The 13,712-nt window shown below is 43.1% G+C and overlaps 1 protein-coding gene across 1 annotated transcript; it reads right to left on the reverse strand.

Annotated features, from left to right (window-relative positions):
- Positions 1-7,431: 7,431 nt before the first annotated feature.
- LOC141111488 (E3 ubiquitin/ISG15 ligase TRIM25-like) lies at positions 7,432-9,240 on the reverse strand. Its single transcript, XM_073603779.1, has one exon. It carries the CDS (start codon positions 9,238-9,240, stop codon positions 7,432-7,434), a length of 1,809 nt encoding a protein of 602 aa, XP_073459880.1.
- Positions 9,241-13,712: the final 4,472 nt, after the last annotated feature.

The following is a 13,712-nucleotide window of genomic DNA, read 5'->3' on the forward strand; positions in this document are numbered from 1 at the left end:
ACATCAGTGCCTGACCTCACAAATGCACTTCTGGAAGAATGGTTAAACATTCCCATAGACACACTCCTAAACCTTGTGGACTGCCTTCCCAGAAGAGTTGAAGTTGTTATAGCTGCAAAGGTCGGGCCAACTCAATATTGAACCCTACAGACTAATGCCCCGTACACACGGTCGGACTTTCCAACGGAATATGTGCAATCGGAGCTTGTTGTTGGAAATTCCGATCGTGTGTGGGCTCCATCGGACTTTTTCCATCGGAATTTCCGACACATGAAGTTTGAGAGCAGGATATAAAATTTTCCGACAACAAAATCCGATCGTTTAAATTCCGATCGTGTGTAGACAAATCCGACGCACAAAGTGCCACGCATGCTCAGAATAAATAAAGAGATGAAAGCTATTGGCTACTGCCCCGTTTATAGTCCCGACGTACGTGTTTTACGTCACCGCGTTCAGAACGATCGGATTTTCCGACAACTTTGTGCGACCGTGTGTATGCAAGAAAAGTTTGGCCCAAAATCCATCAGAAAAAATCTGATGGATTTTGTTGTCGCAATGTCCGATCAATGTCCGACCGTGTGTACAGGCATAAGACTGGGATGCCATTGAAGTTCATGTGTGTGTGTAAAGGCAGGCGTCCCAATACCTTTACAAACTTATTCGTACAACAGTTTCAGACCCATTAGGATCCTTCATCAAGAATGAAACATATATAAAAAAGTGCTTCTTAAAAATCATACAAATTGGATTGGAAACAAATAACACCTAAATTTCCAATAACATATAATCATTCAACATGATTAATACCACTTGCTGACTGCCTAACTAGGCATCATTTTTTTATATTTTACAAAACAATTGGGGTGTATATTGTGTATATTTTTTTGTTTTTGTTTTTAATTCATTAAAGTGTATTTTTAAAAAAAAATTTGCATTTGAAAAACCGCTCTGCAAAAAACGTGTAACATAAAAAATTGCAACAACCGCCATTTTATTCTCTAGGGCCTCTGCAAAAAAAAAACAGTATCTCACAAAAGTGAGTACACCCCTCACATTTTTTAAATTATTTTATTATTATTATTATTTATATATTATTTATTATATCTTTTCATGTGACAACACTGAAGAAATGACACTTTGCTACAATGTAAAGTAGTGAGTGTACAGCTTGTATAACAGTGTAAATTTGCTGTCCCCTCAAAATAACTCAACACACAGCCATTAATGTCTAAACCACTGGCAGCAAAAGTGAGTACACCCCTAAGTGAAAATGTCTAAATTGGGCCCAATTAGCCATTTTCCCTCCCCGGTTTTATGTGACTTGTTAGTGTTACAAGGTCTCAGGTGTGAATGGGGAGCAGGTGTGTTAAATTTGGTGTTATCGCTCTCACTCTCTCATACTGGTCACTGGAAGTGCAACATGGCACCTCATGGCAAAGAACTCTCTGAGGATCTGAAAAAAAAGAATTGTTGCTCTACATAAAGATGGCCTAGGCTATAAGAAGATTACCAAGACCCTGAAACTGAGCTGCAGCACGGTGGCCAAGACCATACAGCGGTTTAACAGGACAGGTTCCACTCAGAACAGGCCTCGCCATGGTTGACCAAAGAAGTTGAGGTCACGTGTTCAGCGTCATATCCAGAGGTTGTCTTTGGGAAATAGACGTATGAGTGCTGCCAGCATTGCTGCAGAGGTTGAAGGGGTGGGGGGTCAGCCTGTCAGTGCTCAGACCATACGCCGCACACTGCATCAAATTGGTCTGCATGGCTGTCATCCCAGAAGGAAGCCTCTTCTAAAGATGATGCACAAGAAAGTCCGCAAACCGTTTACTGAAGACAAGCAGACTAAGGACATGGATTACTGGAACCATGTCCTGTGGTCTGATGAGACCAAGATAAACTTATTTGGTTCAGATGGTGTCAAGCGTGTGTGGTGGCAACCAGGTGAGGATTACAAAGACAAGTGTGTCTTGCCTACAGTCAAGCATGATGGAGTGTCATGGTCTGGGGCTGCATGAGTGCTGCCAGTGTTCTGCCGCGAAAGGTCCCCTCGGCGGATAATGACCCCCCTGTACTGCGCAGCGCTTGTGCAGTACAAACAACAAGGGAGCCGCCGAAAATATCCAAAGCTGAACAGCTGTGAGTCAGCTGTACATGGCACCTGCGCAATAAGCAGGACATTGTGCCTGACACTGTCGCACGCTCCCGATGCTCGTGCTACTCTGCAAGGGGCGGGTGTATTACTGTGATAATGTGTTTATAGCCGCCCCTTGCAGAGTAGCACGAGCATCGGGAGCGTGTGGCATTGTCTGGTAACATCGGGAGCGTGTGGTAGAATGTGGTGTTCAATGTGCGCAGGCGTGGTGTACAGCTGACACTCAGCGGTGTATGTTCGGCTATTTTCGCCTCGGTAGTGGTTCGTACTGCGTAAGCGCTGCACCTGCGCAGTACAGGGGAGTAATTATGTGGCGGGGGAACTTTTTCGGCAAGACACCGTACTGCGCAAGCGCTGCGCCTGCACAGTACATGGGGGTCATTAACCGCCTGGGGACTTTTTCGGCAAGACAACGGCACTGGGGAGCTACAGTTCATTATGGGAAACTATGAATGCCAACATGTACTGTGACATACTGAAGCAGAGCATGATCCCCTCCCTTTAGGTTGTTTTGCCCACGTAAGTAGTATAACCCACAAGAACAGCTGAGAATATAAACCACATACCTACTTGAGCAGATACATAATCCTTTTATATTTATCATCCTTCCTGAATGTGGGTGTATAAAGACTATGCCCTTAATTGTACTGTCCACATGACAGGCAGGGGAAGGAGACATCCTTCTTTAACCCCAAAAATGTAGGTGTCCTCTTTACTTTTCACCCTCATAATCTGCTCTAATGATCATGTCCCATAACAGTTCTCAATCTCCTATATAATGTTAAGGGGGACTGAAATTTCTAAATTTTCATATAGTTCTCTCCCAAAATTTTTTATTTTTTTCTTAATATTGAATAAACCTGTCCAGAAACAAAGTGCTATTGTGAAACACATGCCATTAATTTTTCCTTTTTTCCTGGGAAGCTGATTCCTTCCAACACAGGAATCCAACTCCTCCTGTTAGGGAACCCTGTGAAACATCTGGTGCGTGGATATGCACATGCACATGGTATTTCCTGCAGACCGATTGCCAGGCACGCACATATTTACAGGTATTCACAAGCACGCATAGTTCCTGTTGGCGCTAGACGGGCTATTTAAGGGATGTTCATGGCCATGTTCTGTGCTGACTGGTCTTCATTTGTTCCCTGTGTCCTGCGATTATCCTGCCTCCTTTGTTGCTGATCCGGCTTGCTCCTGACCTGATCTTGGATTCTGCTTCTGACCTGTCGTTAATTCCTGACCCGGCTCCGTTCCTGACTTTGGCTTATTAATGATTTGATAGCTCGCTGCCTGCCTGTTGATCACACAAGCTATTCCTGTGATTACGCTTCTGTCTCTGATCCTGGCTTCCTGTTTCGTTCAAATGCCTGTTTAGCTGTCTACTGTACAAAAGCTGTGCACTGCTGAGTGTTCCTGCCTCAAGTCTGCGGAGACCCCTGACAAGCTGCACGTCCTGAACCAACAACTTAAGTGGAGTGCCCCTTTAACCTTGGGTAGACTTCAGAACACTACTATCATTCCTGATCCATTGGTTCACCAGTCGCCTTGGGATCGCATCTCCTGCTGCCAGTTCTCCCATCAATGTCCGCAGGCACTCATGTTCCTCCTGTCCCTCGGTAGACATGTGCACACTGAAATATTTCGTTTCGGAATTTCATTTTCGTCTGAAAAATAAATTTATTTAGTTACTCCCGAAATTCGTTTTTATTTATTTAGTTTTTTCGTTAAAAATTGCATTCGTCCAAAAATCCAAATTAAGGTTGAATCTGTCATTGAAGGCTTATGGTGTCTGTCGAATGTTCAAAGAAGATTCGACGGAGCAGCTAAACTGTACGACTCCATATAGTTTTACCTGCTCCGTCAAATCTTCTTAGAACTTTCAACAGACACCATAAGCCAAAGTACGTGTGTACTTAGTTCTAGCTATTTTACTGCTCCTCCTCTTTGGTTACAATCAGCCAATTACATTCATCATCATCATTATTTTTATTTATCTTTTCTCCCCTACGTCAAATCTTTTCTCCCCTACGTCGAATCTTTTCTCTCTATGTAGAATAATCTTGGACTAATAGAGTTAAGGTTAAGCACATTCGACCACAGGTTTGATGGACACAGATTGTTATTGTCATCATCATGTCGAATCTCCTATCTATATCGAACTGTTGTAGCAACGAAAACGAAAATAAAGCATTTGTTTATGTTGGATCTTTTGTTTTTCGGATTCTGCGCTTTCGTTATCGTTTGTTAAAACGATAAAGAAAATACCGGAAATTCGGACGAAAATGCATTCGGACGAAAACGAATGCACATGTTTATCCCTCAGTACCCTCTGTTCCACCTTCAGAGGGGCTGGGCTGGAGATACAAGAGAGGCCAACCTCTTCATTTCAGTCTCCTATCAGGTACATGACACCTCCTCTCATCGGTTAAATATTATGCAACAAAACCTCTGTCCAGTAATTTATTTGACATTTCCCACAACTAAAGGCTTCCACTGTACCACATTCAAATATGTATAGAGAAATATGTATGGACAAGAGGAGCCATATTGATGTGAGAGTTAATAAAAGGTGGAAGACCCCAATGGAAAAATATCAAGGAACCATCCCCTAATCAACAAGAAACACAAAATAAATGTAGTATTGTAACCATATATTTAAAGGCAAACATCAATACAGGCAATCTTGTCCAAATCCGAATCTCAACATGTTTCGCAATGTGCTTCTTCGGGGCCATTGGGTATGACAGTATTACTAAATATAATGAGATAAAGATACATGGTAAAACAATAACAATATGGACATTGAACACAATATCACACATATTTCAATATATAGATTGAATATATATAGATTGCATATATGCTCCAGTGAATCAATCATGAAATACCAAAAATATATAATTTAATTCATACATTTAAAATACACATAAGTTAAAAAAAGAGGGGAATCTCAGCCCCACCCACTGCCCCTCTCAGAGGAGGAAAGGAGAAAGCTGGCTGGTCATGTGATCTCAATCTCGGCAGTGATATTAGGTATTTGCAGCATTTATTTTTATAAATCACAAACAGAGGGGGATACTACAATAGGAGGCAGTGCTTATGGTGTATACAGGTTAGAGTGGCCTTACAACCACTTTAATGCCACATTCTCGGCATCCTCCACCCCAGTATGATTTGCTAGACCTATCCCACAGCATTAGCTCATATGACCAGACCCTACCTAGATTTATTACAATATATGCTTTTAAATATTTGTTAAATTCCAAATATTTAAGCTCATTATGGAATCTACATAAGCTTAATTTTAGTTTAGTTCTACTTTAAGCAAAAAAACCCTAAAAAGAAACAAATTTGATATTGTTGGATAACATTAAGGAAATTTCAGCTCTAATTAACTGGAATACAATAAAGAACTGATCTGCTGAACTTTATTGATGAAAAGTTGGTTATAGTGAGGACAATACATTGTGAAATAATGGAGAAGCCAATCCATTTTTGGCCAGGGCATACCAAAGCACAGATTGACCCTTTTCTGTTATGTGTCTCTGTTAGTGCCTGCTTTTATAAATTAGTTATTCAGTTGATCATTAAAGCTGTGAATCTCTACTTTTGTCAGTGATATTGGGATTAGAGTTCTTTTAGAAACTTTTTACCAATGGGTAACATAAAAAGAGGCATTTAAAGGAGAAGTACAGCCAAAGCTTGTTTGGCTGTACTTCTCCTGTGGATCAGAGGAGTGCAGTTCGTTCTGCACTCCTCTGACCCATTTTCAGCAGACAGCGAGCTGAAGCCCAGTGCCAGCTAATGTCACAGAGCCTGTCCAGGTTGGGGCAAGATCACGACAATATGGCCGGGGTCCGCCCACAGCTCTGGATCCGCACCTGGCTCAGCCTCTGAGCAAGCCGCTGAGAGCCTGAGCCGGCTGCTCCCACCCCACCACAGCCCAACGCTCCAGTGAGCATGGGGGGGAGGGCAGAGCAGACAGCGGTGACTGACAGACAGCAAATCTCTTCTCATGGAGCTCTGAGAACCAAGCATTCAGCGGTGTTTGATTGCTCGGTTCTCAGTGCTAGAGCCAGAGGGGGACAGACGCAGCATTGCACCAATGATGCCACTTAGGTAAGTATGATTCTTAAAAAAAAAATACTGTATTTCTCTTTTAAGAAGTTGCAATTAGGGCCCCTTCCCAAAGGACCCAGCTGCCTCTAAGGAGGTCATCGTAAAACCTCTATTTCTCAATGCTCTTGTTGCTCTCTATGAACCTCAGATCACATCATTATTATGAAAGTGAACCTGTGCTTTGCAGGTTCATTTGATAGTGACCTTGCACTTTAGCACCTTTACCTTGGGTTTCAAAGGACCTTTGCCCAGCCCTGAAGCATGAACTGTATTTTTACACCGTGATCAGCTGTCCTGTTTAAAACATTTTGTTTGCTTTCAGATACATAATATCTGATCACAATAAAGTAGGGCTGTTACTGATTAAAATTTTCATGCTCGATTAATCGATTTTTTTAAATCGATTAATCGACTAATTTCGAGTCAGTGGTAAATGTGGTATACACTATATACAATCACCCGACACTAGTTAGTTTCCACAATCCATGACTTAACTTCACAGTTCAAACAAATACGTTTTAAATTCAAACTGTAGCACTGATGTAAGTAATTTTTTTAAATTAAACTTTAAGAAAAACGTAGAAAGTTAGTATATTGACTGTCAAATTTGGTTATCGAATTTGCCTACACTTAGCTCACTGAATGATCCCAGTTAACCACATCCATATTTACCATCACTGTCCAGGCTGTCCGGTGACGTCACAGACATCTACGTCACCGGACTTCACAGACATCTACGTCACCGGACTCCTCCCCCTTCCCTTCGTAGCAGATGGAGGCACTTGGGGAAGGGGGGAGGAATCCGGGGACGTAGATGTCCGTGACGTCACCGGATCTCCAACGGAACTCCCTGAAGACCCGGAAGCCGGCGGAGAGGTGAGTACCGATCAAAAGAATTTTGATCGATCAAAGAAATTAAGAATTAATCTTTAATTTCCACAGCCCTACAATAAAGACGTTCAGATACTCTTCTCTGTTACTCATGGAATATCACCATTTTATCTTAAAAGGGAATTGTAATTTTCAAAATTATTTTTAGAGTAGAATGATTTTCCTTTTTAATTCATAGCAAGAGGTACTCTGACTAAAAACAATGATATAATTTGATAATGCTGGCCTGTGTCCTGTTGATTCATGTAAAAGGACATTTAATATTAGGACCATTTCAAGATCTTCACCCAACAATTACCTTCTAAACTGACTATAAGATGGAGGGGCTGAGTGAAGGTTGTATTGAAGGTGTGTATGTGTTTGATGGGATCACACAGATCATAGAAGGACATCTGCCCAGCCTTATAATCCAACTCAAGTTTTATTCTCTGTGAAGAGACTTTACTTAACCATTTAAGTTCATTGTTTTGAACCACATGGAAGGTCATATCAATAACCCATAATCCCCAGGCAATGTTACTGTCCCTAGTTATAGACTGGGATCCTCTTCTGTCTATAGTGGGATAACACATTCCTATAAACAAAGAGTCACCATCGCACCTATTTGTTTTACTGATTTCCATCTCCAGCACATGCTTTCCAGAGGAAATCCCTGTGGTGCTTAAAACCTGAGGACTTTGAAATCTCTCCAGTGTCTCTGGTCGGCCCCTATAGACATCAGACCTGGAGACAGTTTTTAGGTCATCTGAGATAAGTAAATAGTTACTAGCCGTGTTTACGTCCAGCAACATTTCTGGAGCGCTGCTCTTATTGGCAGAAACGAGGGGTACATTTTGATTTTTAGCTCTGATGAGTGATAGTTTTTGAGGTTTGGGTATGATTGCCTGAACTTGGGGTTTTGGTGGGGTGTGTGAATGAACTGGGGCATTTGAGTCACGTTTAGTGGTCTTTGCTTCAATGAAAACATTTCTATTCGCTATGTTTACATTATCACTGTCTGCGGAGAGTGAACTTTTTCGAACGTCCTTTACATGGACATCTTTTCCAACACCCACTATGATATCTGATAGCCCCGAATGCAAAGTCTTTAAGATCACATCCTCCTTCATATCGCCTACATTATGGATCACCTTACTACCTAACCCTCCGTCCAAATTACACTCATCTTCTAAGACACTAAAGAAAACTTCTGAATTCTCTAAGGTAGATATAGGTTTAGTAGTTCTACTCAGATCCTCAATTTGAGTGATCTTCTGAAGCAGTTCAGACTTTTCCTTTTCTAGTTGCTGGATATTTTTGCAGACTGAGAATGAAATCTGCTCTTTATGTCTGGAGATCTCGGACAGTACTCTTTGTTCTAGATCATATTGTTGTCTCCTGATATCTTTCATTATGGCAGTGACTCTCTCAGTTACACCATCTGCCTCGTTATCTATCTTCCTTTTGTGATCCTGCAGCCTCTGGAGCATTGCTTCGGTGTCCTTTCTCTTAGAGGACAATGTCTCCAGAATCGGTTTCAGATTTTTTGCCCTCTGCTGCAAAAACTCAGATATTGTGTTCACTCTGTGCCCATTGTGGTCTGAGGTCAGGCAATGAGCACATATACAGGTTTCGTCCACAGAGCAGTAATACTCCAGGATCTTCTTGTGGACCGGGCACTTTATGTCCTCCTGGGAAGTGGTGAGATCGGTGAGGACGTGTTCTGGTGTCTCGCTGTGTGTCTGTTTATGCAGATCACAGAGAAAAGCTTCACAGTGTAGACACAATGCAACAGCAGGTACATGAAAGTGGACACAATAACTGCAGATATTCTCGGGTTTGTCTCCCTTCTCTTTAAGAGAACGGAAGAGGTTAGCAATGTTGGATAATCTTGGATTCTTCGTTATTTCTGGTCGTCTCCAAAAATACTTCATGCATTCTGGACAGAAGTATTCCCTGTCATGTTGGTTGTCAAATGTTCTTGTGATGCAAACTTTACAGAAGCTGTGTCCACATAACAGGGTGACGGGATCTGTATAAATGTCCGTACAGATAGAACATGTCACCTCAAACTTCAGTTCAGCATCTTCCATGACTAAAAGAAAAGGGGAAAAAAATTATCTCATTATAAAACACTAAAATGATTCACTGACATTGAAAGATGCACAACATCCATTCTACAAATCTAAAGATACCCTTTTTTGCAAAGTATGAAGTGGAGTGTTCATATTTGTTCCAATGTTGGGGGGGGGGGGGATTATGATTGCTTTTACTGCATAGTTCTTAGAACCCAAATTCTAGGGTAGAGTTTTATATGTGAATTTTTCATCATTGATTTGCCTGGGGGGGGGGGAGCCCAGGATTAACGCTGTGTAAGGGACCCCAAGATTTCCCAGTTGAGGGTGATCTTTGCACTGTAAACCAGAAGGTTGATTTATTAAGAATTTTGTTATATATAGGATGAAGATCAGCACAGGTGTACTTATTTCTTTTCTGTAAAGAATTTGCATAGCCATTTCTCAAGTAAAAGTGAATGTACATTTGTTCTGTGTGTAGCACCCTTGTGTTTAGGCAGGGTTGCTCCTAAATTTACCTACCAGGTATAGCTACCTTGGCTAATTGTTGAGGATCAATTGAGTTTACCCTAAGTCTGGAATTGCTGCACTTCTCTCTTCTGCCACTGGGTGGCCGTTTACCTGGTGGCATTAGATAAGACAAGGGCAAAGCAAGGACAGATTAGGAGTATATGGGGTACCTCAGCCAATGGGCAGGGGTTTTCTTAAATCCCTTGGCCTGCTGGGAGAACCTATATATTTGGGTGGAGTCAGGCGATCGATGTTCTGTGCCACATGGACGGCTGTCTGGGTGGACATGTGTTATACTGCCCAAGCTGCTAGGCTGGATATTGGGCCTATCCCGGGCACATCTGGCTGCTAGGCTGTCTGAGGGCCTATCCAGAAGCAAGAGAGCAGTGCAGGGTTGGGATTGCGGCTTGCAGTACAACCAGAAGTGACGGTTCTGCTGGCTGGAGAACCTATCGTGGTCGGAGGTAGAGGGGAAGCTGTACCACTAAGCTTCCCCTTAGTTGTACCACTAAGGGACCAACCACCTTATTACCAGGGACCAAGGTGAGTAACTGAAGCAAGTACTGGAGCAGTGTTCTCACCAACCGGGGATGGTGAAGAATCGGGAAACTTCAGCGGGTATCAAGCCAGGGACCCAGCCAGCGGAGGTGACGCTTGCAGAGCAGCCTTGTGTGTCAAGCCAGGGACTGAGCAGGCCAGTGGGGTGAAGCTTGAGAGGTATCTTGAGTGCCAAGCTAGGGACCCAGCAGAGAAGCGGGGGTGACGCTTGAGGAAGATACTAACGTGAAGACTGGAGGAGCTCAAGGGATTCAGTGACAGTGAATCATCTAGTCTAGTGAGAGACCGAGAGCTCAGTGGGCTGAAGAACTACAAGTAGAGATTGTAGTGGAAGTGAAGGAACTGTTGCACTTTGTGTTAGGAACTGTTCAAGACTGTTGCTATAGGAGACAGCATTCCTGCACATGCAAATGTGGCGTCTTGCTGGATGCCTTTCCCTGAATGGCTGGCTACCTGTAGAAGTCTCAGAGTCTGCCAATTAACATTGCAACTACCTAAGGGAGTCCTGGTCCTAACCCTCTCTCCCAAAGTTCTGTTAAGAGAAATAAAATCTCTTTGCATTCAAGAAGGGTCTGGCGCCCAATTAATATACCTTATACTAAACCCACTATGCCTTGCAACCCATCGTATACAGAAGGATGTCAGCAGGTCTTGGCTCTAAAGATTCTCATTAGACTAGACTTGCTTACCAAGCCTTTTTTCTGACAATCTGTGTTTATATATATATATACCGTATTTATCGGCGTATAACACGCACTTTTTTCCCCTTAAAATCAGGGGAAAGTCGTGGGTGCGTGTTATACGCCGATCCCCGCTATCGCTATGTGAATTTCGGCGATCGCCGCCAACATTCACATAGCGAGTAGTTTGAAATATGGCGCCGCGGAGTTCGGAAGGACTCGGCGGTGCTGTACGAGCGCCGCCGAAATCACAGAGCCGAGATACACATAGTCGAGTGTATTCGGCTCTTTCCGGCGCCGCTCACAGTCACGCCCAGTCCCGCCATTGGACCTGTGTTATGTCCATCATAGGGCGGGACTGGGCGGGACTGTGAGCGGCGCCGGAAAGAGCCGAGAACCCTCGGCTATGTGTATCTCGGCGGCGTTCGTTCACTTCCGCCGGCCCCGAGTCCCTCCGAACTCTGCGGCGCCATATTTAAAAGTACTAGTATGTGTATGGCGGCGGCGGCGGTGGGGACAAGGCTGCAGGGACACTGGGGACAAGGCTGCTCTGGGGACAAGGCTGCACTGTGGACAAGGCTGCTCTGTGGACAAGGCTGCTCTGGGGACAAGGCTGCTCTGGGGACAAGGCTGCTCTGGGGACAAGGCTGCTCTGGGGACAAGGCTGCACTGACACTGAAAAGGCTGCAATGGCACTAACAAGGCTGCAGATGAACACTGATGAGGCTGCATTGATGGGCATTTTAATGTAAGTTTCTTTTCCTTAAACTTCCCTCCTAAAAGTTTTTTTCCTTAAAATTCTCTCCTAAACTTGGGGTGCGTGTTATACGCCGGCGCGTGTTATACGCCGATAAATACGGTATATATATATATATATATATATATATATATATATATATATATATATTTCTAGCAGAGGCCCCTAGAGAATAAAATGGCGGTCATTGCAATTTTTTATGCTTCACGGTTTTTGTGCAGCGTTTTTTTCAAATGCAATTTATTTGAAAAAAATAAACTTTAATGAATTTTAAAAAAACCCACAATATATACCCCAATTTTTTTGTGAAAGATGATGTTACACAGAGTAAATATCTAATAGCACCAAACTATGGTACTTAAAAATCTCCATAGGTGAAGCTGTACAACATTTCTACACTTTATGATTTTGGAGTTACAAAGGTCTAGTCTAGAATTATTGCTGTCTTTATGATGTTTGGTGTGAACACCGTTTACATAAGTGGGCGTGATCTATGTATGCATTCCCCACTGCACGCAAGCACCCGGGAGCAGGGGAGCTTTAAATTATTTTTTAATTATTTATTTTATTACTTTTTTTATTTTTAAATGGTCCCTTCCTTTTTTTTTTTCAATCACTTTTATTGCTATCGCAAAAAATGTAAACATCCCTTGCGATAACAATACAGCATGACAGGTCCTCTTTATAGACCCCAAGTCTCTCCTCTACCTTTAAAAGCAAAAGATTAAAAGAAAAAAAAAAAAAAAAATCTTTTGCTTTAAAAAAAAGAAAATGGTCTTGATTTACATTGGCCTGAAATGGGACATCATGAATCTTTTCCTTCATGACGGGCCATCTTTCCTTCACTCATCTCTGTGGCCAGCCGTCGCCAGCACAGGAATGGTTCCCAGAGCTAGCGATCAGCCGGGTAAGCCCAGGAACCACCAGAAAGCTGCGGGGGGGAACGACTCCTCCCACCGCCTCTAAAAGTGATCCAGCGGTGATCTCGGATCACTTTTATCAGAAAGACAGGTGCCTGAGCAAAAAATCTCTGTCTACCTATTTTCCCAGTTAAGCGGTTAACACATTTGGTGGCCACTAGATGGAGCTAAGCGATAGGGCTCTTTCACACCAGCTGCTGCACTGAACACAAGGCCATCAATATGCACTGGAAGGATAGTGCTGGAGAACCATTTTGCACTTTTTAATTTTTTTATGCTCAGCACAGTCCCAGGGTACCTGGTGTAAAGTGCCCTCAGTGTATGGACATTCCTTGACAGTGTAATGAATCAGCTATTGCCCGAGAGGGACTTGCTATACAGAATTGATACAATGTTGCTGAGACAGATGTCTGTTGTTTTTCAGGTTTACCAGATTGAAACCTTTCACAGATGAGCAATTGAGCACCTAAGGCAGTTTTTCTCAACTCTTTTGTCCCAGAAGAACCCTTGAAATAATTGTTAAGTCTCTAGGAACCCCTGCTAAAACCAATTTATTGGGAGTCATTGGGAAAAAATGCCTCCCTTATGCCGCGTACACACGGTCGGACTTTTCGTCTACAAAAGTCCGACAGCCTGTCCGACAGACTTTCGACAGACTTTTGTCGGACTTTTGTCGGACTTTTGGCGATCACACAAAAGTCCGACGGATTCGTACGTGATGACGTACACCGGACTAAAATAAGGAAGTTGATATCCAGTAGCCAATAGCTGCCCTAGCGTGGGTTTTTGCCCGTCGGACTAGCATACAGACGAGCGGATTTCTGGGTCCGGCGTAGTTACGATGTAAAGATTTGAAGCATGTTCCAAATCTAAAGTCCGTCAGATTTGAGGCTGAAAGTCCGCTGAAAGTCCGGGGAAGCCCACACACGATCGGATTGTCAGCCAGCTTTAGTCCGTCGGCGTCCGTCGGACTTTTGTAGACAAAAAGTCCGACCGTGTGTACGCAGCATTACAGTTGTGGTCAGAATGCCACCCTTACAGGTGGTTAAGAAGTTCAGTGCCAAG

The sequence above is a fragment of the Aquarana catesbeiana genome, linkage group LG10 (assembly GCF_042186555.1).
Source record: "Aquarana catesbeiana isolate 2022-GZ linkage group LG10, ASM4218655v1, whole genome shotgun sequence".
In the NCBI taxonomy this organism is placed as follows: Eukaryota; Metazoa; Chordata; class Amphibia; order Anura; family Ranidae; genus Aquarana; species Aquarana catesbeiana.